The sequence below is a fragment of the Sander lucioperca genome, chromosome 23 (genome assembly GCF_008315115.2).
Source record: "Sander lucioperca isolate FBNREF2018 chromosome 23, SLUC_FBN_1.2, whole genome shotgun sequence".
Lineage (NCBI taxonomy): Eukaryota > Metazoa > Chordata > Actinopteri > Perciformes > Percidae > Sander > Sander lucioperca.
The window spans coordinates 7,962,443-7,988,269 of NC_050195.1; the positions used below are offsets into that span (position 1 = coordinate 7,962,443).

The 25,827-nt window shown below is 41.8% G+C and overlaps 1 protein-coding gene across 5 annotated transcripts in view; it reads left to right on the top strand.

Annotated features, from left to right (window-relative positions):
- LOC116048555 (rho GTPase-activating protein 21) overlaps nucleotides 1-25,827 on the top strand; it is an 85,852-nt gene that overhangs the window by 54,439 nt on the left and 5,586 nt on the right. For 3 of the 5 annotated variants that reach the window (XM_031297695.2, XM_031297694.2, XM_031297692.2), the window contains 20 exons: nucleotides 5,675-5,767; nucleotides 6,676-6,754; nucleotides 7,169-7,223; nucleotides 10,542-10,565; nucleotides 12,031-13,999; nucleotides 18,485-18,631; nucleotides 18,742-18,844; nucleotides 18,973-19,009; nucleotides 19,393-19,512; nucleotides 19,856-20,155; nucleotides 20,611-20,675; nucleotides 20,810-20,958; nucleotides 21,522-21,664; nucleotides 22,181-22,339; nucleotides 22,697-22,775; nucleotides 22,877-22,950; nucleotides 23,222-23,311; nucleotides 23,397-23,522; nucleotides 23,631-23,672; nucleotides 24,099-24,204. In XM_031297695.2, coding sequence (XP_031153555.1) covers nucleotides 5,675-5,767; nucleotides 6,676-6,754; nucleotides 7,169-7,223; nucleotides 10,542-10,565; nucleotides 12,031-13,999; nucleotides 18,485-18,631; nucleotides 18,742-18,844; nucleotides 18,973-19,009; nucleotides 19,393-19,512; nucleotides 19,856-20,155; nucleotides 20,611-20,675; nucleotides 20,810-20,958; nucleotides 21,522-21,664; nucleotides 22,181-22,339; nucleotides 22,697-22,775; nucleotides 22,877-22,950; nucleotides 23,222-23,311; nucleotides 23,397-23,522; nucleotides 23,631-23,672; nucleotides 24,099-24,204 — 3,960 coding nt within the window. Of the gene's footprint in view, nucleotides 1-5,674; nucleotides 5,768-6,675; nucleotides 6,755-7,168; nucleotides 7,224-10,541; nucleotides 10,566-10,802; nucleotides 11,280-12,030; nucleotides 14,000-18,484; nucleotides 18,632-18,741; nucleotides 18,845-18,972; nucleotides 19,010-19,392; nucleotides 19,513-19,855; nucleotides 20,156-20,610; nucleotides 20,676-20,809; nucleotides 20,959-21,521; nucleotides 21,665-22,180; nucleotides 22,340-22,696; nucleotides 22,776-22,876; nucleotides 22,951-23,221; nucleotides 23,312-23,396; nucleotides 23,523-23,630; nucleotides 23,673-24,098; nucleotides 24,205-25,827 lie in introns of those variants that run through there. The other 2 variants (XM_031297693.2, XM_031297696.2) reach the window with 2 other exon arrangements.

A 25,827-nucleotide genomic window follows, 5' to 3' on the forward strand; every position in this document is an offset into this window, starting at 1 on the left:
TGCAGTGCTGTCAGGAATGTTACATTCATGGAAGTGTCTTAGTTTGAAATGATCTCAGCCATCCAGGGATTTAGCCCTGCTGGGTGTCATCACGGATATATTGGTAGTGGTGTATATAGTAGCCAATAAGTAATTTATAGTTTATATTATTTATAGTTTATATAGTTTATTGTGTGTTATGGTAAGACATTTAAAATACAGAAATGCCAAAGTTAAGTTTGAGGTCATTTAGAAACAGTTTGACAAAAAAGTTAAACTTAAGTTCCACTTAGCAGCTTTTTCCAGAGCTTTCAACCAACCACAGCTCTTCCTCAGCCGATGAATTTTGCTCAGTTGTCATGGAGACAGCTTTTCAAAGATGGTCTTTGGCGTCAAATACGAAGGGAAGTTACATACTTGGGCCATGTGATGACAACTAAGCTGTCTCCGTGTAAACTGAGATAACATTTGGAAATACAGGAAAAAGCTAATAAGTGGACCTTGAGTTTTTTTGTCAAGCTGCCATTTGCAAGGTCAATAATGACCTTTTCATGCTCAATGTATCTTGCTGGGAACTATTTAGTTTGTTTATATTATGTATTTATGTTTAAAAAAAAAACAAGTATAGGCTGATGTATTGTTATCAGATTTATTTTAAATAGCCATATCTAAATTGAAATACTGGGCCTCAAAAATACACATGGGTGTGGTTATATTCCTCATTTTGTTTGTGTAACTACTGTTTAGAAACATGCTATTTAACTAAAGTTTACATACTTAGTTACTTACATGTAAGGACAAATTGCTGACTTGACAGTGTCTGTGATGACAGGGCTTTAAGGTGTATTGACATGTACTCCCTCAGGGTGTGCTGAGGTTTCTGACATAGAGCTGTGGCTGTTTACAAAGTGCAGCGATTAGTGAAATGAGACCTGTCCATCTGAGACTGGCACCTACAAGTCGTTTTGCCATCTGACAAAGTCTATTGACACAGTTTAAGGATGTAGGTTTATTATGTATTTTAGGGGAGGTCAGAAGAGGGTTACGCAGGTGTTTTAGCAGAGTTTAAGCTTTCAAAGTAGAGTTGTGTTTGGACTAGTTTGTGTGTGAACTGCACAGTGTTTCTTCATGGGAATGGGAGAAAGAAAGGCAGAATTACAGTATTTATTTTCACGATGGCTTCATCTGCTGTCTTAAAGCAATCCAGTTTCTTTGAGCAGGAGTTTGACAAGGAAACACGCTGTTCTTTTGAAGGGAGCTGGGGTTTATGGATTTATGTTAAGTGTACTTGTGCTTTGACCTTCCCACACTATGGGGGATACACTATGCCAGGATTGAGTGCCTCCAATTTTCATATTTTTCTGCTGGAAGAGACCCGACACAGATAGCCATCTGAACACATACACAGTCCTCCTCCTTCTATTTACTGTTTGAAATGTTTGGGGGAAGTTGAAGAAAACCACCTCTTCCTTTCAGTGTCAGAGCGAAGAACAAGCAACACATCTCATAGGTTTTTGCATATTTTTGTATACTCGTATTATTTGTGTGTTGTGTTTGCAAATATGAGAGTGGCACTAATGGTAAAGAGCAGCAAGTTGGAGGTAGAGGTATTACGCCAGGGTTAATGCAGTGAGCGGGCAGCGGGCCCAGCCCTCCTGAAGAATAACATTATCTAACCCAAAACAACGGGGGAGCTGGCCGACACAACCGGGCCCAGCTGTGCAGCCAGGGACGACAGCCAAACCAGAGCTTGTAGATGCCAGAGAGCAGCGCTGACATCCAGCCAGTTGAATGTGCGCTGCTAGATTGGATCAGATAGGGTTTTATAAAACTTATAGTAAGGAAAAGAAATGCCATTTCTTTGCCTAATATGTATCTGAAACGTGAGTTGTGGTTCACATAGACAGATTTTTCTGCTTTCCTGTGCTTAAAATGTTTTTTTTTTTTTTACATGTGGGAGAAGCCAACAAACAAGGTCAATGTGACTTTCCAGAGCACCAAAAAAGAAGAAAAAAAAGAAAGCTGTCTCAAATTTAAAATTCTTGAATTAGACAAAGTTGTGTCATCATTGCATTTTGGAAATTGCAGATATCCATATTGGTATTCAGATAACTTTTGATGAATGGTGTAAAATGATGGGATTTTGTTTGTGCCGATTTTTCAAAGTATTTACATAAATGATGTATCGTATTTCAAGTTAAAGTACCAATCAATTGCTGGTTAAAGCCTCTCAATGTGATGCTTTCCTTTGTCATGTATGATACTATTATTAAGACTAAACTTAATAATATATTTTGGATTTGGACTGTTGGTCAGATTTGAGAACATCACCTTGGTTTCTGGGAAATGTATGTGTTTTATGACATTTCCTAGACAAAAGAGTTAGTAAATGAATTGAGAAAATGAACATCAGATAATCGATAATAGGCAAAATCATTAGTTGCAGGGTTACTTGTAACAAAAATGAGGGCGGTTTACAATTAACAACTTTAGTAAAGGTCAGTTATAGCTTGCCAAATTAGGCCCATAGAGTGTATTCACACTTGTTTATTCTTTTAGATGTCAAATGGGAAAGGATTTCCCAAATAAATACCTAAAAATACGATAGGAAATTAGTTTATTCACTTTTTACTACACTTGCAGCTTACATAATGCCGTACTAAATGGCATTGATGTGGTAAACTTCAACCATGTGCCACCTATTGTAATTTGAGCAAAATATCTGCAATTATTACACTAAATAAACTTTTAGGCCAAGTTCTGCTTCAAGCCTGCACCTGCTTACCAGAGTGTTAAATGATGTAGTGACATGTAAATTAAGCACCTTGTTTACTAGTAAAACATTGGCCCCAAGTACCACACAAGAGTAGCTGATGTTACTCAACTCTCATTCTGTGTTTTGGAACAGCCAAAGTAATTTTGAGGCATGCTGATGTATTTCATTAATCCACACAGTAGTTCATGCTTCAGTAAGACAGTTGGGAGCATTAAAAATATCCAGAGCTTTAGATTTCCACATGTAATCCTGGTCATCCAGCTGCGTGGTATGGAAACTTCCAGAAATCCAATTTGTGCTGCAGAGTTGGAGCTCGGTGAGATTGGCTCGGGATTGGTAATTTGCCGAGTACACGGAGAGAGGGAGGGAGGTGGGGGGAGAGGTAGAGGGAGCATTTGTTAACATCTGTACCTTTACTGCGGCTCATATCAGTCATGGCCCACATTGTGTCAGTGATGTTACACATAAATGCATCAGTGCAGTTTTTTCATCATGCTCTGTCAGGGGCTGCAATAGAGCCACTGAAGTTTTTAATATATCAAATTTATGTGATGCAATCAGCCCGCAGGTCACCCAGTAAGAATATGGATGAAAATACAGTGTTGCCCTTAACAATTGTACACTGTTCCTCACTGAAGAAGATCATTTTATGTGCTGCACTGCCTTCTACTGGATCAAAAACAAGCCTGCAGCTGTTGTCAACATCTCAGTCAAACCTTGAGTGTATTTAATACTTCACAGTGAATGAGCAGGTTAGGAATACAACGGTACTTTGGCTATGAGGTATCATATATCTTTCTGAAATATCTTTTTGGCAAAGGTTTTGGTGATGATGATTATATTGTCTTTGTAAGGTTTAAATGGGTCGGAGTGTCAGTTGAAACTCACTTTGTTGATGTTGTTGCTCTTAGTTGCTTAGTTCTTAGTTGCTCTCATGTTGTCAGACAGTTGATCTCTGAATCAGAACATTAAACATCAGCCATTTAAATCGTTTGCAGTAACATTTTTAGCCACAGGAGGGAGGCAACAGAATGTACTGGCAAATGCATTCAACATCCTGTAATGCCATCATCACAGAAGGACATCTAAGGTGACATGCTTACATTGCAACAGCTCGCCTCATACTGGAAACGTTGGCACTTTTCCTTCCAACAGGAACTCACAAACATACAGATGCAAGCCAACAATAGTCAGTATTATAAGGAAAATGGGCTTTCAGACTATCATGTTACAGGTTTGGATTCCTGAACCAAGTTAAGTAAACTGATGATTAAACAACTCCTTACCTTTTGAAGTTGCTTCTCAGCAACACTTTGAACCAACATCTGCTCCAATCCAGCTGTTCAGGGCTCTAAAGAGCACTGATTGCATTATAATAAAGTACACTCATAAAGTCATAAATGCATGAATCTGCTGCTGTGTAAATTCGAAGCAGGGCGTTCATGAAAAGAGCATGCGTACTTAGTCAGCGCTCCCTGAGGAAAGAACAGTGGGATGCTCTGATGTTGCATTTTCTCAAAGCCTTTCAGCTCTGAGGCAGCTGAGACCAACGGAGATTGAGGCTTAATGCTCAGGGAAAGAGAATTTTGCTGTCTTAATCAGACACAAACATAGTCACTGTCTCTTTATTGCATGCACGTGATTGCTATAAAAACACGTATTATACATGCATGTATAAAGAAATGAACTCTTAATTAGCTTGATTTCCTCCACTAGCTTGCCCTGTGCACATCACACAACATGGCGGGCTGTCCAATGTCCATGAAACCAAACTCCCTTGTGGCCTGTTTGCTTGTAGCCTTGTCAGGATACTCTGACCTCTCCTCACTGTCAGCTGTTCTGCAGCTCAGGACACATCGGGCAGTAGAATAGAGTCAATGGATAGCTTTATCAAGGGACAGGATGTGATAGCATGAGGAGGAGACTGACACAGTGTTCGGGATATACAGGAATATTTTGAGTCAATCGACAGAAAATTAAAAAGCAACTATTTTGATTATTGATTAGTAATTTCAGAATGTTTCAGAGGTCCATCTTCACACTGCTTTTCTTTTACTTATTGTATGGTTCGTTGAATATCATTGGGTTTTGGACTTTTGATGATGTCACCTTGAGCTTTAGGAAATTGGAGTTGGCATTTTTCACTTTTTTTCTGACAATTGCATTTATTCATTTGGCTTACACTTTTGTCCAAAGCAACACAAAAAAAGTTGGAACAGTAAAAGCCAAAGTAGATCATTGAGACACCAGTAAGAACAAGGGCCACCCACAATGCTTGGTTTTTAAATCAAGTGCCACAATTTTGCATGTCAAAAGGGCTAACCACTCAATTCATGTCCTCATAAGAGCTACCTCTAACAATCACTTTTGTTATTGATTAATCTGCTGACAATTTACTCAATTAATCAGTTAATCATTTGGTCTAAAATGTCAGCATGATGTCTTTGAATATTTAGTTTTGACTGACCAACAATCCAAAACCCAAAATATTTCTTATTTCTTATCACATAAAACAAAGAAAAGTAGCAAATCCTCACAGCTGAGTAGCTTGTTAACCAGGGAATGTGCGTAATTTTTGCTTAAAAAAACGATTCATTGATTTGTTCACCTCCATTAACAACTAAGCTGTTTTATTTAGATAAAACATATATTCAACTTCACATTTTTGCCAAGAAGTAACCTGTTTATTTTACTTTACAACCATTTAATCCTTCACATTTGTATTGTTTAGACGAGTGAGAAAAATCTGTGTCAATTTCTATTCATAACACAGGTAGAAAAACTGTAGAAAACGTGCACTGATGCCACAGTTGTTGAATTTCCATTCCCATGCATTGTGGTCTAGTTCTGATTCTGTTGCTGCATCTCTTCCTCACTGTGTGACCAATCGCCTCGGTGCACGTGCTCTCTTGTTGCCAGGGAGACAGCGGAACCGCCTGGAGCCAATGGACACCATTTTCGTCAAGCAAGTGAAGGAGGGAGGCCCTGCCCACGGAGCTGGACTCTGTACAGGTACACACACACACACACACACATACACACACACACACACACACACACACACACACACACACACACACACACACACACACACACACACGGTTTCTATGAAGATCATTGCACTGCTTCTGATAACCGGCTGATCTTATGATTAACTCTGTCTGTCTCACATCTGACCTCAAAGTGCCGCTTGATGCCAAGATTTTTTCACGTTTGTACTGAAGGTAATTCCACTTCCTTGTAACCTGCCAGGCAAAACAGATACGAGTTACAAAATAACAGATGGCTCCTTCGTGGGAGGTTGAACAAAGTAGGCTGTTATTCCAGCCTTCTCTTGATTCTGTTTTTTCTATGTCTCCCACTTTGTTTCGTCTCATATTGATTCGTGAATCACTTCAGCAAGGATAAAAATGCTTGAACAAACTCCCTTCTGGTGAAAAAGTGATTCAGCTCCTTCCAGTTTCCCTTAAATTTAGGTGACAGGTGGAGCTCTGTCAGTGTTATTGCCAGATTAGCACTCTGTATTACAGGAAATGTTAAGTGGCCTGGACAAGCCCTCTAAACTGTCTGCTTTTATCTGTTCACTCTCCTCTCCTGGGATACGGGAGTGCAGTGTTTTCCCACAATTATCCAGTTTCTCATCTCGCCTCTCTTCCTGTAAGATGGCCATCTTCAGAAAACTTGAATGGACATTGATCCTTACACAGGGGCCTTCAAAAAACAAGTATTGGTATTCTCCTTTTGATCTAAGCAGAGATGTGTGTTTGTGCTGGAAAGAGCTATTCCAGAGTGGTTACCTTGGTCAATAACCATATTTTTTTCTGAGCGGCTGAGTGCAGAGGCAAAGTATATTTGTCATGTTGCAGTTAGCAGTAAAGAGCAGGTTTTACATTTATTTATATATCTCTAATTCTATCCAGGGGACCGGATAGTGAAGGTGAATGGAGAGAGCATCATTGGGAAGACATACTCGCAAGTCATAGCCTTGATCCAGAACAGGTAAGATATATGCCTTTCCAATTAATATATAAAAGAGTCTGGCTGACTCTGGCCCAAATGCTCGAGTTGACATCTAATCCCTTCACTGCCAGCACTCCCCTGCATGTTTGTGGATTAAAAACATAAAAAATGAGACAGGGCCATTGTGAAACCTTCTAGGAAAAACACATTTCAGTTTTCTAGAGAATAGCTTCCTTATCACTGACACGCACATGTGTACCATTCATTCACACGTCATTAAACTGCAGCTATTAAAGCTTAGATTTTACAAGTTAAACTTATTCTCTTGAGAAGTGCCATGACTTTTAACTATCTGAGCCCTGTTAAAACAGTTTCTCTCTCTCTCTCTCTCTCTCTTTTTCTCTCACGTTCACTCTTATTATCTCTGGTCCTGCACACCCTTGTTTCCATCAGTGATGCCTCACTGGAACTCTGTGTGATGCCAAAAGATGAGGACATTTTGCAGCTGGTAAGCATTCATTCATCAGTAAATATTGTGCTCGAGAATGCTCTTTTTGTTTGGTTTATAAAAACCATGCATAAAAGATTTGTGTTCATGTGCAGTTTTTCATATCAGACCAGTGGCCTTTTTTTAAACATAGTTTTATTTAACTGTTATTTGTCAAGTTAAGTGAAGTTGGAATTAAAATGTATTTTTCAACCTGGCCATGAAGGGCTCATCTGGGCTATATTTTGTTAATTTAGCCTGTACGTGCATGGAAAATTAAAAAACTAATTCTCCATGAAAATTAATTTGTCCATCCACCCAGTAAGACTGTAATGTGTCTTTGACTATAGCACAGGTTGTCAGATATGGGGCCCTATCTTGCACCTGGCGCATCACAGTGCAAAGCCCGACGCAAGTGTCTTTGCTAGTTTACTGTAACACCGATCATGCTATTGCTATCTTGAGGCAGCGGAAAGTGATCGCACCATTGACCAACAAAAACCTGGTCTAAACTCAATAACGCAGCATTTCATTGTTATTTTAAAGGCATACTATGTAACTTTTCCCTCTTCGGTCCCCCTACAGGTTGTCTCATTGGAACTACAACCGCGCAAGCTGTAGTTCCAATGAGACAACCTGTAGGGGGACCGAAGAGGGAAAAGTTACACAGTATGCCTTTAACAGCGCATTACTAAAATGCGCCTAGGCTTGTGCACAGCGCGCGCACACTATCACACTAAGATTAAAAATTTAAAAATATTACAATGTGAAATAGTATTATGATATGATCTGCTCGCGCGAGCAGATCAGTTTCTTCTCCTGAAAACCTCTCCTTCCTGCTTCCAAAACACACCTATGATTAATTAAGACACTAAGTACAACCCTTTTGAACCATGCGTCTGGCGCACGAACACCATGTCCCCATGTTTCCAAGCTCTATGCTAACCTTAACTTGTCCTGACTCCAACTCCATACTTAAAGCACAGACATGAGATTGATATTTATCTTCCTCCAAAATGTGAAGCTACTCCTTCAAACGCAGCCCAGAAAACCTTCAATGAAGCGATACTCACCTCTGACTCACGTCAGACTCATGTCTGACTCCTAGAGGAAATGGAGACAAGGTGTTGACTAGCTTTCCATGCCATAGCTGATAAGCATCTTTTGGATACAAGCTTGAGTAAAACATTGATATTTCATTGGACTCAGATTTCCAGACAGGACTGTGGTAAAGAGTGGACGAATATTTAATTGTAAAGATTTGAAACAATGTCACAACGCGGCCCGATATTTAGAGAGTCACAGGTTTGATCGCTGCAAGCATGTGGATAATGCGGGGCACTGATAATAATTGTAGAGATCACACCTGTGGGGACACAGTCTTTCCAACCACCTGCTCATCCTGCCATCTTGATCATCAATATACTGATATTAATTGTCTCATGTCAGGTTGATAATATTTTTGGACTAGTTTTAAAAAAAAAAAAAACGTGAGCTTGAATTTTCAGGGAGAAAAAGCTAATAACAGAAGGAGCAGGGCTAGGATACATGCCACAGCTTCACACTCCCTCTACCCACCACGCTGATGAGCTCAGCGATCAAAACAGCCAGCCCACGTCATCAGTCAGGGTCCAGAGCCACACAGACGATAAACCAGCGCCAGGCCACGTCAAACCAGTCGCCACACGTTGTTCACCTCTGAGAAATTCTCTCTTGGAGCAGAGAACTGAGTCAGATCCCACTTTGTTGCTAAATTCCACACATAGCTTGTTAGCTTGGCCGCAGCTCACCAAAAGCCACAGAAACTTGCTTTTGGCGTTTTGGAATGAGTCTGAGCACTCACAAGACTGAGGGTTTCGAATGAAGCAATTAGCTCTCTCTCCCTTTTCAGGGGAAACATGAATCAAAATTAAATTTGTTTGATGTTTCAACTAGGGATTTGTTTTTTATTGAGCATATATATATATATATATATATATATATATATATATTATACAGTTTTCAATCAACAATATAAGAGAGGCTCAAGTATTTTTGTATAAATGTACATATAAACCGAAACAAAACAGAGAAAAAGAAACAAAAACAAACATTGCGGGAGTAGAATACAATTTTGTAGCAAGAAGTAAAATAAGAGTTTATACAAATAGAATGAAAGAAGGTAAGTATTTATACAGATACTGATTGTAAGAAGTCTATGAAGGGTTGCCAAATATTATAAAAACCTGAGAGATTATCCTTCAACAAATATCTAATTTTTTCAGGGATTTGTTTTTTACTTGCTGCAGTTCTTTAAAATCTGGCTGCCATTGGACAATATTAAGGAGTTAAAACTGTTGCACTATGTGCTCTGATGAACCTAAAGTAAAATTAAGTATAGTAGAATACAAGATGTGATTCACTGGCAAATGTTTCTGTTTATATGTAAATGTATATGATTTAGTTCTCAGTTGAATCACAATCAAGTAATTTCTTTAAAATGTCTGAATACATACGTAGTCCTCATCAATGCAACCCCTAAATGTTGCGCGATGTGGCCTTTTTATCCTGTTCATACAATGAGAAAAAATGATTTTGTGCTGTTTCAAGGATGAATGGAGGATGCACATGGCGGTGTCTGTAGATGTATCTATGTCTGTGTTTTTAAATGTGTTCATGTGTGTCTGTTTTGGGACATTGAGCCCACTCACTACCAGAGGGAGTGCAGCTGCAGTCAGCTGACTCCTCTCAGCTCACTTTTTACAGGAATGAGGGAGGAAAGGAAGCCAGTGCAGATCAGGCAAGCGTAATGTTATGCTCACCCAAAAGTGAACATGATAGATAGAGCAGCGTCTAACGGATGAGCGAGAGGATGAAAGAGGCTAGTAGAGAATGTTTGTAGTGCAAGAGCCACTGATAAACCAGAGACAGGGAGGGGAGGGACCACAGTGAGCAGGTGAGAGTGACAGAGCAAAGGAAAGAAATGCTGAGTATTTTGAGAGGGAGAGAAAGCCAGGAGAAAACATTCACCAATGTATTTTGACTGTAGCTGTGTTGTGGGTGGAGGAAGATGTGGGGCAAGAGGAGGAATTAATGGGGATGAAGAGCAACTCAGAATAAATTCAGGTCTGAGAAGGACACCAACACTGCTGACGTTCACATCTATTCTTCTTTCTTCTTCTTCCACTCCGACTGTGATGCTTCTGCTCAGCGAGTTTATTTTAAGCCTGTGCTGAAGTCGGAGAAGTTGCCTGTCTCACCTCCATCGATGGCGTTGTACCCCTCTTTATGCTCACCTGTGTACTTCTCTTTATTCCCTATTTTCTCTCTGCTTGCCCTTCTCTAACCTGTGGACTGCAGTTTTCCAGGGATATCACTGCTCTGGTAAGACAGGAAACTATACTAACTAAAAACTTTCCTTTTAAGTTCTCTTCCTTGATGATTCACAGCTCTTATGCCATGTGGCATCACATTTAGAGCTCATTTTTGCACATGTAGAAGCTGGCAAACCCCTAAAACCCCAAATACTTTTAAGTTACTGGTAATGTTTTGGTATTTTCCTGAATACCAGGTTGAGAGAAAGATGTGTGTACAGATGTGTCAGCAGACTTCAAACACTTTGACCTGTACTTTCCCTATTGAGGAAATTGGTTTCTATTTAACTGTATGACTTATGCAAATCCAGAGGGAGGCACCAAAGCAGCAGACTTACTGCTGCTGCTGTTGCAGTTAGTACAATTGTAACCTGACACCCCAGGTAGAGTTCTATTGATTAAAGTCCAACACCACAACTCTCTCCCTTTCATTTTCTCACGAGCTTGTGCGCTGAAGGGATGAGGAAATATAGCGTGTTTAATATGCAACCAGGAGTTTTCTCCAAAGCCGTTCGTCATTCACTGGAGTGTGCGCAGGGTTACAACTAGCCATGTTTAGGTGTTTTTCTTTAAGTTTTAATCAAGTAAATTACCCTAGTTGGTACAGTTAGAGTAGAGTTGTGGAGCCATGCTGACAGAAGTAGCGTTAACTGCCAACGGCAGACAGAGGCGACCCCCGTTCACCCTCTCCTCATGCCTCAGGGCACACTCTCCAGTACCAAAGGTGGGTAAACCTCTGCCAGCTTAATCTCCACTCCTGGCTCCATGGGTTTATTCTGGACTTTCCAGCCTTCTTTCTCTTCTTATTTGCCTTTCTGGCTATCCCTTTTTTGCTCTTTCACATCTGTTACTTCTCAGGGCAGTTCATTTGTACTATGGCATGCTTTAACATTCAGTCTCCTAGGAAAATATTGAGAAACTCTAAATGAGTGTGATTTGGAGAATTAGTACTGGAGCGCTGTGCCTACTTTTAGCATGCTGTTGTTTTATTGTTATAGATGGGCTTCTATCCAGTTGTCTATCTTTCACTTAAAGTGTACTTGAGAGAATGTAGGGACAGTGTTTGTCTTGCTGATAATCTCATCAGCTCACGCAGAGACTCTTGTCAATAATGACACTAATGAATTACCATTCTTTCTCCACTTTCAAAATGTGAGCAACAAATTGCCATGTTGTAGTTGAGGTATGTTGGAATTGGAAAAAAAAAAGATTATCTGACTTTGCTATTACAGCAACAGTAATAAAGTCATAGGTGAGATGTGACAGTAAATTCATCATCTAGATCTACTAACTAGATCAGTCTTTATATTTTGTTTTAAATTCAGAATAGTTTTACAAGCAGGTCTACAACACTCCCATGTCTTTAAGGGAAGTATAATGTATCCTGTCCCTGGTTGGGTGTGGTGTTCTCCTAGGGTTTAGCTTTCCAACCTATTAGCAACCAAAGTGACATGATGTCCTATAATCTCTTGCAGGCCTATTCCCAGGACGCATACCTCAAAGGAAATGATGCGTACAGCGGAAATGCCCAGAACATCCCCGAGCCCCCTCCCATATGCTACCCTCGGATAGAAGTTAAGGCTGTGGCCATGGCTCAGACATCAGAGCCCGCCACAGTCAGTGAGACCCCCCGAGGGCCGGCTCAGGGACCAGGAAGAAGAGGGGGGGCCGCGGAAAAGAGCTATCGGGTTGAAATCCCTGTTCCGCCATCTCCTCCACCCCAGCAGCAAACGTCGAAGTCTCAGACAGTGGTGTGTGTCTGTAATGAGAATGTGAGGACAGTGGCTATGCCTCCTGATCCAGTTGACAGGGGGTCCTGGGTGGCTCGGGCTGGACCCAGCCACAGGACAGAGGAAAACCGGTACAGTCCTTCAGCAGATTCCGGCTCAGCTAGACCGAGACCCCTTATTCCCTCAGTACCTGGGGGTGCACAGTTGCAGTACCCCTCTTCCCGTCCCACAGAAAGTCCAGTCTACTCTCCTTCCTCACGACCTGGTCCGATCTATCCTGCCTCACCGGACACGTTCTCCACTGCCATCTCACCCAGTGCCAACCACTACTCGCCCTCTCCGACAGCCCCCTCCACCTCGCCACACCAGAACATTGACTGGAAAAACTACACCACCTATAAGGACTACATAGACGCCAAGAGGCTACACACGTATGGCTGCCGCACCATCCAGGAGCGCTTGGACAGTTTGCGTGCGGCTGCTAATTCCAGCTCCGCATACACCCAGCAACGTGCACCGCCTGCTCCTAGCGCCAGTCAAAGAGGGGCACTGGGCTCCCAGGTCAGACAGAGAAGCACCTCCAATGATCGTGGGGTGGATGCAAGTAAGCAGGGCACTGCAGTGACTCCATTACGTAGCGTCTCCCAAGAGAGGCTTGGAGGTGGAACAGAGAGGACAATACTAATCAGGAATTGGCCTCGAAGTGCTTCCGAGGATGCTCTGCCTTTTTCCACCCCTACAGGAGTCCCCAAACCTCGGGCGCGGTCTTGTGACTATCTGGGGCAACAGCCTGGAGAACCGGGTGGGTTGGCTGCCTTTGGAGATAGGGTGGTGTTGGAGGACAGGCTGCTGCTGTGTCGGGGAGAAGAAGCCAGAGCTAGCAGGCAGGGAACAGGCCTGAGAGCTTTACCTCATCTGAACAGGAGTCTCACTGGACAGGAGGAAGAAGGGCGAGGAAGTGGATTATCTAACTCTGCTCCTGTGTTTACTAAAGGTACCACGGATTATGTACAAACATCAAGGACAGACAGTATCATAATGAGGCCATCACGTCTGCCTGTCAAAAACTCCATCTCAGACCCTTCAACTGCTTTATCCTGTTCTAAAACCATTGACCCTCTTAAAGACCAAAGAGCTAACATCGTGAGCAACCACCTGGGCTACCCCTCCCCTCTGCACCTGCAGCTCAGAGGCAGGGCTGACAGTCTGAAAATGGAGAGCAGGTCAGAGGCTGGGTTGGCAGCCAGGTCCTCCTCTTGCTCTGGTACTAATTCAAAATTGCCAATGCAGAGACAACTACAAAGTACAGCTGTTTCTGCGTCTTCTTCTGGTTCCTCCACCACTAATGGAGCTGTTACCCAAAAGCCAAATATCAGAGAAATCTCCAGTTCCACCAGCGCCCTTTTACGTCCTAATGGCGGCCTTGCAGAGGGCGTAGAAGGACTGGATGCAACAGTTGTTGTCCTAAGAAGGGACAAAAACTCTGGACCTCCCCACATTCGCCCTCCGTCCTATGTACTAGCTGTTAATGACAACCGGGGAGGAGTGACTCACAAGTCACCACCATTGGTGAAGGCAGGCTCTGCAGATGGAGCTATGTGCTGGACGTCTAATGACAGCTTTAGGGAAATGCATCTAAGAAGGCTTGGAGACACACGACAAAAGTCTGGCTCCAACAACTTGGACGACTCCCTGGATTCCATCCCCTTCATAGGTGAGACTGCACTACTCTCTAAACCACCTTCCTTTCACACTTTCCCTGTTTCTGTAGCAACAGCAGTGACAGCGTAGCCAGGGTAGAAGAAATGACACAGCATGTGTTTCTGTGAGTGAGAAAGTATGTTTATGCATGACAGCTTGGCAGACTCTTAGCCAATGTGAATATGTACTGGATTCACAGCATATTATATACATGTTCTGCTTTGAACCTTGATACTTTTTGACTGCAGACCAACATTTGTTTATAGCATCAAGTAGTGAAAGGCCAGATCCTAATCTTGTTTACATATTGATTTCCTCATCTAAATCTGGAAATGCTGTAGATGCAAATCAGGAAACTTTAGACAGAGGTTTGGCTAATTTTGTTATAGAAAACTAAAATGATATCCAGTCTCTATACACACTAGATGAAAAGTGGGCATTATTTTCACAGGCTAGGTAGTATTTACATTGTGAAATTCTGTAAGGGGTTTTAAATGCTCTAGCATTCACAAGAGAGAATAACTCATCTACAATTGCAAAGGAGAAGGTGTCTACTGAGTATATAGCATGTTAAGGGCCGTTAGAGGAGACATGCAGTATGCTATTTTCTGCATTCAAGGTGGAACTGGTGGGATCTTCATGCAGGGATTGGACTGATAGTTCACAGTGTACTCCTACTAGAGATGGTCCGATACCATTTTTTGCTTCCCGATACCGATTCTGATACCTGAACTTGCGTATCGGCTGATACCGAGTACCGATCCGATACCAGTGTGTCATATATTTTATTATGTTTTAACAAGTGTATACTACTATCCCTGTATGGATGTGATATTATTTCTATCTTTGTTGTCAGTCTGACTGGTTAAACTCTTTGTGAAACATGAACAAACACAAACAATGAATGCCCCAGAACTTTCTTTTATTATGCAGTTTGACAGTCAGTTATAACAGAAAAAGAACATAAATAAAATACTTTAACGTAGATTTTCTTTAGGGCTTTATTACGTGGTATCAGATCGGTGCATTAACTCCATTACTTCTCGATACCGATACCAGCGTTTTAGGCAGTATCGGAACATCTCTAACTCCTACTCCTATCTCAAAAGCCACATTTTAAGATGGCCTATCTGGTATTTCTGTCCAATATTAGTGGGAGCAAAACACTTTCAATATATCCCTGTTTTGCGGATAAAATCTACAGAAAACGCTCCCCTCTCCATGGGAGAGAAAAAAAAAAACGACCCCAAGCTCCCTTCTGTTTCAGGAGTTGGTGCAATGCAATTGCAAAAATGCATTGAAAATCAAGTGTAAGCCTGTTCATTGTGGACTTGCTTTTCATACAACAAGGACATCAATTGTGTCCAAATGTCACCATCAATATACTGGGGATCATCAGAAATAATGGTAGTCTTATTTCTTACAGGAAATACCCTGGGAATTTTGCTGCTTGTTTGATTAAGTAAATAAAAACAAATCTATGTAGTTTAGTGGGTTTCCAGTGAAACCACTTATCCCAGGTCATGAAGGTAGTGTTATTTATGGCATACTTTACTTTACTCAAGTTACAGCCACAGCAGAAGATGTTATAAAGGAATTTAAATGCTAAAATAAATAGGTTCCTTGTGGCATTTTGAACTCGAGTCAGGTGTGTGATTATGTGACAGCGTGACACTGTACTGCAGGCAACCATGACATATTAGACCACCCTTTGGTATCTGAGTAGGGCAGCACAGAAACATACTGTCAATAGGTACACACACACACACACACACACACGCGCAGAGCTGCTCTCCAACTCAATCAACTCCCACCCACTCCCTGAAATGTCTCATATTTCCCCCAGTGTTGTACAGCAAGAGAAACCAAAGAACATCGTCCTAATGGACTGTGACATAACAGAGAAATAAGAGCATTCCTTCAGCTTCAGTTTGATTTCATAGTACAATTCCAAACAATAAGTGGAACAACTGCTGTACATTAGGTGTCTGCCAAACATTTTGTACTGGGAACAGAACTGGTGCTGCTAAAGTACATGCAAAATGTCACGTCTACCCTGATGAGGAGACAATCTTGCTTTTTTGTGTGTGTTTCTCCTCAGAAACTGAATGCATTCATAGCAAAGCAAATGCATCACAGTGGAAATGGGCTCTATATTTATTTATTGTGGTGTTTAAACCACAAATGACCAATAAACAAAATGAAGTTGTGTAATATTGCAATGCAAATACTGTCTTTTTACATCTCTGCCAACTTATAGGCTGTCATAATTGAACAAGCTTGAACTCGACTTTGCATCATCAGTTTGTGTCATCATCGGTGACTCATCAGCACCCAATGAGAGCAGCTCTTGTGTTTCTTCATGCTCCAGAACCTGCAGGGGTTTATCATATTATCTTCCAGCACAATTTCCCTCTGTATACACAAACACACCTCAGCGCTCGCTTTTTAGTTCTCTATTTAGATCTAGATTAGATTATATTTCGATTTTAGCACTTCCCAGTGTTCTGTGTTTAACACCTGTGATGTGCTGTGAAGGCAAACCATTAAAGCAATCTTTTCTTTTTTCCAGTGATCATTTAAGATCGTTGAAGTTTTTATATTTGGGCAGACCATGGAAATGTATTTTCTGCCGAGTTAAGATTGATATCATGTCTGTACTCTAAATATATAGCTTCAGCCAGCAGCCGGCTTAGCTTAGCATAACGACTGGAAGCAGGGGGAAACAGCTAGCCTGGCTCTGTCCAAAGGTTAAATAAAATCCAATAACCAGCACCTCTAAAGCTCCCTAATGAACACGTACAAAAGCCGAAGTGTAAAAACGTCAAGTTGTGCTTTTTCATGGGTGGTTATATACCAGACTCTTTCTAACAAGCTGCCTCCCTGTGTTTCCAGTCTTTATGATAAGCTAAGCTTACCGTCTCCTCTCTGCGGCTTCATATTGAACAGAAAAAGATATGAGAGTGGTATTGAATCTATTCATCGACCTCTCAGCAAATACGTTTTCCAAAATGTGTAACTATTTGTTTAAAGATCTGCACCTTCTGTTTAAAACGCCATCAATCTTGATGTCTACAACTGACATCCCCTGAAAAATAAATAGTAATTGTACGTGTAAGACATCACTGACTGCCGCCGTTTTCCCAGAAACCGGATTGGAGGGATACAAACAACTGATTAAATGAAATGACTGGGCAGAAATGAGGTTTGCAGTGTCATGGGAGATGTCTTTGAGGTTTTTAAGGAGAGATTTTACAGCAGTAATCTGTACACAACTAACAAGCAGATCAGATGTTCCATATTAAAGTTGTGCCGTTGAAAGTTAAAGATTTGCATCAGTGCATTGGCACGATTTAATCATTTAGATCTTTTTTACTCGTTCTTTTTGACTTGTAATGGTATTTTTTTAAGTGAAGAAGTTTAATGGGGTTTCATAAAGTTAAATAGCATATGAGGTGCTCTACTTAATTTTATAAAACGAGTGTTAATGTCAGTAGTGCTAAGTTCCTTCCTGCATCACCACAGTCACAGATATGATTCATCGTACACGTCTCTTCATTTGTTTTTAGGGCTTGCCATCTTGCTGATATTGCATATCATACGTTATTACACGCCTGTGTCTGTGATGATGTAATGTTAGCTGACTACCCTGCGTGTGTGTGTGCGTGTTTAAAAGGCAAGGCGTGTACCCGCTTATCAGAACAGAAACACCAATCTATACTGGCTGACTGTGTCTCTGTCTGCATCACTCTGCTTTAGCCCCATGCGCCCTTATCACAGCGTCTTATTGCTATCTGCTGAAATGTTTATTCAAGTGGAGATAGCAGAGACGAACTAGACTTTGTTTTTGGATGATTGAATTTACAATATATTTCCTGTTGCAGACTACATTTGGTCATAAACAACAAAGTATCTTGCCGTTCCTTGAATCCGTCTGGCGATTACAGCTCCAGTTAAACATTTCCGTTACCGTTTTTTGTGTAAATGACCCTTCTTCTTTAATCTTGCTCACTCAATGTGAATTCTCTGGACAATGACCTGCTCTATTCACACATAGGCTCAATTTGACATTATACAGAATTCGTACTGGGAGCTGGCAGGGTAAAATCTGTTTATTGTCCTGTCCAACTGACATATATTTGCGTTCCCACATACAGCTCCTCCGGGTAATGTTCAGATAAGTTTAGGGTTGCAGTGCATGCGTGAAAGGGGCTTAATGTAGTTAGCTAGCTAATAATGTGTCAGTGGCTTTCGGAAGTAACGTTCGGTTACGACTGTTGGGACTGTAGGAAGCTAGCTAGCCCAATATGCAGTTGCAGCTCACGTTTAAGCAGATAAACACTGTTTAATTCATTCCTTACGCTGTTGTGCTTGTGTCTTTGGTTTTCAAAAGATGATAAAAAGCTTTCCAATTATTTAAATGCCAAGTAAACTATGCTAAGCTACGATTGGACAATCACGGTTTGTGTAGCTAAATTCCCCTACTCTCTTTCTTCAGATGAACCATCCAGTCCCAGTGCTGACCAGGAAAGCACACACATTCCTGCCTGTGCTGTTATAGCTGGAACGCCCCTCATCACCACCATCCCACCCAGCCCCAGCTCTCCGTCCCCTTTCATTCGACGCCATCTGTCCCATGACCAAGGTATGTTTATGCCAAAGCAGCAAAATTAGGCCTATGACAATTACTGCACTTGCCAGTAGTACAGATTATGAACAGTAACAGATAATTATAATTTAACCCTGTCTTAATAGATTCTCTCCGTCTCACAACTATTGAGTCAGATTCTGGTACTAAAACAGAGCGGTCCAAGTCGTATGATGAAGGCCTGGATAACTACCGGGAGGAGAGCAGAGGGTAAGTTATACAAATAGCGTAATGGGATTTATTGGCGAAAAAAAACAATACCCATCCAATACGCAAACATTTTGATGGGAAAAAACATTTTAAATTACTTATAAAATTCCCTCTTCTCTTCCATTTAGGAGGTCCTTAATACCTGGTCTGAAGAGTCTTAGGAAGGTGAGTGAAATCACATTTTTTTATCAAGCATGAGTTTGTTCATGACTGGTTTACCTACATTTCCTGCTTGAAGCTTTATCAGCTCATTAGTTCACACCCAGAAGATAAAACTTCTCCCAGTGAAATGTAAATGTGTTATGGAAAATAGGGACGGCTATAAAAGCCACAGCAGGCATTTCTGTGTATTTACTGTTTCTCTGTATTTACGTCAACCTTTAATGCTTAAAAGTTGAGAATTGGCCAGTACGGACCTTGACTTGATAATTGTGAAAAGATTTTGGTCACAAAAATCCCTCTTACTCCATATTTTTAACGTCTTTAACGAATCACTTCGGTCTTCCAGGTGTTTCTTTGGCTTTATATTGATTTCTAATTCATCACAGGCGGTGGACAGGTCATCTGAAGATTCAGGGTCCAGAAGGGATTCTTCATCCGATGTCTTCTGTGACGCCACCAAGGAGGGTTTGCTGCATTTTAAGCAGCTGAACACAGACAAGGGCAAGGTGTGGATCGGCTCTACATACAAAGCCATCGCATCATGAAACTCATACACTGACACAGAAAGCACATTGTCAAGCATGACGTGACCTACTGTATGACTTGGCTTATAAACAGTAGCAGGCCTGCCCTTTTTTCCGGAGTATATCTTTGTCCGACTCTTTTATACTGTACTGTACGTTTCACCTGTTGGACCAGTTTGAACCCATAGCTGCCTTTGACCTCCTTGTATGAGCTCTCATATTGTCCTCAAGGCAGTGATTTTGTTATGATGCCAACAACAGAATATTTTACAGAAAGATTATAGTTTAATTACCTCCATTATGCTTTGTGAAACTCTTTCTGCAGCGTGTCGGAGGAGGTATGCGCCCGTGGAAACAGATGTACGCCGTGTTGAGAGGCCACTACCTCTGCCTATATAAGGACAAAAAGGAGGGGCAGGCTCATGCCAACTGCCAAGCAGTAGACGAGCCTCTGCCAATCAGCATCAAGGCCTGTCTGATTGACATCTCCTACAGCGACACAAAGCGCAAGAACGTGCTACGGCTGACCACGTCGGACTGTGAGTACCTGTTCCAGGCTGAGGACAGAGAGGACATGCTGGCCTGGATCAGAGTCATCCAGGAGAACAGCAACCTGGATGAGGAGGTGAGAGTCATGCATTCAAACTGTTGAGACCGTGATCAGTTACTACGCATGAGGCACAAATCATTGGACAATTTACTGAGCGGTTCAGAAGCATCTTTAACTTTTTATTTTTAATGATTTGTATTGGCATACTTTGGCATTTAACTTATACAGTTCAGTGGTTCTCACTAGGACAGCTGCCTCAGGGCCTCTATGCAGGGCGTTGTCCAGGTGAACATCTTCTGTTATAATACACCTGATAGTGTGACGTCACTTACTGTATAATTGTCCTATTGCCCTACAGTGACTGTCACATCTGTCTCACATCTGTCACTCCACGGTGTAGATTTTACACAGAAGTATAGATCAAGTTTCGAAACTTGAACTGCACCTGATCCCTTAATCATCACCTATTGTGTCCTCTGTCCTTTTGCTCTGCTCCCCTTTCCTTCCTTCCTTTTTCTTTCTATTTTTAGAATGCGGCCTTCACCAGCCATGACCTCATCAGCAGGAAGATCAAGGAGTACAACACCTTGATGAGGTAAGGGGGGAAGGGAGATTAGGCGGGGAGAGGAGGGAGCTCCTCACACTATCAAAGAACTTCACACAGTGCTGGACAAGTTAGCTCTGATTGGAAAGCTCATTTCGGCTCATTTTGTTGATTTTTTTAACTAGCCCGACAGGCAGCAAGATGGAGCCGTCGCCCAAACCCTCACGCCAGTCGCTAAGCATCAGGCAGACACTGCGGGGAGGTAAAGGAGAGACCAAAGCAACAAGTCCGCTCACACCTAAAGCTGAACAGGAGAGGAAGAACATGCACAAAGGTAGGAAAAGAAACAATTCCCCTTTCATGTTGTTTTGATTTTTTCTTAGCATTTCTTAAGGCCGCTTTATGCTTCTGCGTTGAATCGATGGCGCACCCCCGCAGACCCCTCAGCGACGCACGTCTCTCGGTCGTGGCTTGGTAGCGTTGCATTTCCCCTGACTCATTTCCTGGTTCTCCTTCTCCATAAACAACATGAAATCAAGGAGATGGTTAACTTTTCCTGCTACAGATTTCCCACCGTGGTCAGAAAGCACAGGAGGAGACACTTTGTTTCTCTTACTATGACTCTAGAGTCGGTACTCGCTCCGAAGCTAATCGCCTTCACTCTCTCACTTCTCCCTTGCTCACCCACTCCCCACACACACACATGCCGGCTCGACGCACACACCAGCGCACAAGTATAAACATCAGGCCACTTACGTAAGCTACGGCGAAAGCTCTGCGTGGAGCCTCCGCAGAACCATAAAACGGCCTTTAGCAGCGTTATAATTTAAACTAAGAAAGGTAAATATGTCACACTCATGCATACTCATTGTTCTGGATGTTGCACTGGGCTTGCAGATGACACCAGTCCTCCCAAAGACAAAGGGACATGGAGGAAGGGTATCCCGGGGCTGATGAGGAAACCTTTCGAGAGGAAGCCGTCTCCTGGAGTCACGTTTGGTGTAAGGCTGGACGACTGTCCTCCTGCACAGAACAACAAGGTCTGTACTGATTTGATTTCTAATAAATTAAGCATTGCGTTAGTTCATGCAGGACACAGAAGTCAAAGGCCCACTAATTGAATCATCATTCCAGCCAGTCACAACCAATCACAGCTATTTTCACATCAGGTGGTCCATTTAAATGTCTACCTATTCCTCTCTGCTTCCTGTTACTCCAATGCTACCTCACACCGCTGCTGCTGGCAAAGCTTGCCTCCACCACCCCAGCCTCCACCTTCCCGGTTTTGGGTGTCACCATAACTATGTCTGAAATTGTTTTGATGTAATAAATGGTTACATCTATGACGAGAGTGTTCCTGACTGAAGAATACTAAAAATAATGAATACATTTGTGGAGAAAAAAAAATAGAAAATCGACACAAAGCATTTCAGGGTTTTATGTATGTCACTGTTATGCAGTTCATCTGTGTTTGCTCTTGAACACACCTTTTCTCCTCACAGTAATAGCATACTATCCAATGAGCCAAACAATTTCTGCATTTCTCTGTATTCTAGTTTGTGCCTCTGATTGTGGAGGTCTGTTGTAAGCTTGTGGAAGAGAGGGGGTTGGAGTACACAGGCATCTACAGAGTCCCAGGAAACAACGCCGCAATCTCCCACATGCAGGAGGAGCTCAATAACAAGGGCATGAATGATATCGATATCCAGGATGATGTGAGTGGCACTTAATCAATAGATGTTGCTTTAATTAAACTCAACCTTGGAGTCTCACGTTCTACAATGCTGTCCTTAATGCGTTTTGGGACAAATAGGAATGGATAAATATTTTTAAAGCTGCAGTTTTATCTATATGTGTGCATACAGAACTACTACTTTTCTGGCATCCAGAGCAACAGTCAGTGAATGCCAACACACAATCTTGCATTTCTAGATTGTCAACATAACCAAATTAGACGGGTGCAGTATTCAGAGCGACAGCACCCTGATAGTGGATGTGATGTATTCTTGTGAGCCTTAAATCATCCACTTTTTGCACAATTGCCCTTCATACACTATTTCCATGTTTTACAGAAATGGAGGGACCTGAATGTGATCAGCAGTTTACTAAAGTCCTTCTTCCGTAAACTTCCAGAGCCGTTGTTCACCAATGGTAAGTGCCACCTAGCGGCCAAACATAAGAACTACAACCCAGTAACATGTTGACTGTATTTCTCCTCCAGCCTTTGCCTAATTCTTCATTTCCGCCTGCAGATAGGTACGCAGATTTTATAGACGCCAACAGAACAGAGGACCCAGTGGAGAGACTCAAAGCGCTCAAGAGAATGGTGAGTTGCTCTGACAATTAATTTCATCCCTTTTTTATTATATTATCCCCTTTTTTATTATTTAAATTATTTATCTTTTGACTTATTTACTTGGTTTTAAAGCATTTGGGTCATCTTACAATCTGTTCTCACCATGTGTTAGAGCGCTGTAATCTTACGACGTCCTTATGAAATGCAATAAAACATTGTTAGATAGAAGAAAAGGTAAACAACTGTCTAACTTTGTCTCCACCTGTTGTAAAATATCTGTTTCTTCTCTATTTACATACAGCTTCATGAGTTGCCAGATCATCATTACGAGACCCTCAAATTCCTCTCAGCCCATCTGAAAACTGTTGCTGAAAACTCAGAGAAGAATAAGGTGTGTTACTTACAAATGTCTTAAATAAGTTTTGATTAGAGAAATTAAAAATGTGTAATTAAAACTTGGATTATTGCTTTGTTAGATGGAACCAAGGAACCTGGCCATTGTTTTTGGTCCCACTCTGGTGCGCACCACCGAGGACAACATGACCCACATGGTGACACACATGCCAGACCAGTACAGGATAGTGGAGGCCCTCATTCAAAACGTGAGCATCAGCTCTTTAACTGTTATTAAAGATATTAAGGTTTTATAACAAATGTTCACATAGAAAACACAAAAACTAAATCGTATTGCTTTTTTTTCTTCCCTTTAGTATGATTGGTTTTTCACTGATAATGGAAACGGAGATCCAGTGGTGGGTACAGGCATCACTGCCATTGAATTATTTTCTTTCCACTTTCCACTGTCCTCTACCCTATTTTATTCGTCCCTAAAGGGGCCATTTTAGGCAAGTGAATTTGCAAATACAAATACACATAAGCAATTCATTCAGATATATTCAAACAACCCAAAATACAAGAAATGATCATGTAAGACAAGTTTAGATAAACAGGGGTTAATGGCCAATCTAGAGCTGGTCAGCAATATCCAACACTACAGTGAAGTGACCATCTCTTGTACTGCAGCTTATGGCTGTTGGAATAAAAACAGAAATACCTTCCTTGGTTTTACACGCAGACAATGTAAAACACATTTCAGTGCAACGCAATGGATGATTCGATTGATTGACTGCAGATTTCTCTAAAATCTCCTTGTGAATCTTGTTCTAACTGTGTTTCAGACTGCGTCTCGTGAGGAGAGTGCGGTGGAGTCTCAGCCCGTCCCCAACATCGACCACCTGCTCACCAACATCGGCCGTACGGGCACATCGCAGGGTGAAGTATCAGGTAACGCGCTGCCTTTGGCAGACCGACTCTTTGGTGGGTTAAGCTTTCTCTACCCTTTCTCTGCTGAGCGCTGTGGTCAAAGAGGGACCGGTGTGTAAACTTGTAATAAATGTTGATGATGACGACGCTGCTTCTTCCCTAGGCCAAGCTTCTCCTTTTGCTTCTTTGGCTGTAGCCACTAGATAGAAATATCTATGGCTAACCATGAATCCAAATGCCTGTGTGGGTTTCAGTGGGCAATTTATTTTGCATCAAAGTTACGTAAAAGGATGCAATAATTTGTCACGCTTTTTCATTTCCTTTAAGAGATTTATCCCCCCCCCCCCTGCTCGGTATTGAATAGGTTTAGATGTCCTTTTCCTTTTTTAATAACCCCTCTGCCCTTTAATACCTCATTTTAATCAAACTCCACAACTGGGCTGTGTTTTCTCCCTCCCTTTATCCTGCCCACTGTTGCACTAATAAGGCATGTTCTTTCCCACGTCAGAAATAGATGTTTTTACAGTGAAAGGCGACCTCTGATTCCTCTGTCTCTAGTGAGGCTCTGTCGGGTGTCCTAAAGGCTTTCCCAGCATTCACACATACTGATCTTGACACAGGCCAAGTGGGAGGAGTCTATCACACCATGATGACACTGATGGACTCTATACTGTCCGTGATGGACAGCTGGAACTGTAGGAAGAAGGAGGATTGTTGCCCCCAGTGTAGCTGTCTAGTCTGCAGGAACCCGCAGTTCTTTTAAGTGCAAGAAGAGCCAAAGAGAGAAAGGAAAAAAAAGCAATAAAGAAAGAAACCGTGACAGAAAAGGGAAAGCGAAGCTGCTACACGGTACTGTGCAGTGTCCGGTGTTGTGGGTTTTCTGTCAGAGTATACCTAACACAGGCTGGTGCTACTGTCTGAAAGGCTCTCCGCTGTCTCTCCTCACTGTCTCGCAAGCTTGCCAACTGGAGAGATAGCATGGTATGGTTTCTACGTCGCCAGTCAGTACATATTGTGCCATCATCTGTATTGTAGGGGGTGTATAGGGGGGCTTGGCTATGTCACACAAACAAACAAGAACAAATTTTAGCTAGAAAGATGATATAAATAAATGTGATTATAGAGCAGGTGAGGACTGATTATAGGTTTCCTTGCTGACACTCTGTTTCTCATGTAGTGTCCCCTCTCTTCATATACTGTAGCTAGCCCCTCTGTGACCCCCCCTGTCACTTCTCTGTTACTTTTTTGGTTTCTTCCATAGCCGTCTCCATCATCACTGTGTCACTGTTGTCATGGCAATTCACGTCATCTCACATTGCTTTGTCAGTTCAGCTAAAAAGCATTGTGATAGTCTATCTGGGAGGTTCGGTATCAAACCTCAATATTTTTTTTTATTATCAACTAAAATGTGTCCGTAGCGAGTACTGAAAGCTGGCATTGAACGTCCGGACGCATACGTTATCTTATCCGATAGTTCCTGACCTAAACCTGTGGTTCCAAACCTGAGAGTCACAAGATGAATCAAAGAGGTCTGTGAGATAAAAAACAGAATAGGAAACTAAGAAAAATGACTTTTCTCTACGTTTACTTCTAGCTCGTGGACTTGTTGCTGTCTAATAAAAACCATGCATCTCCAAATTCAGA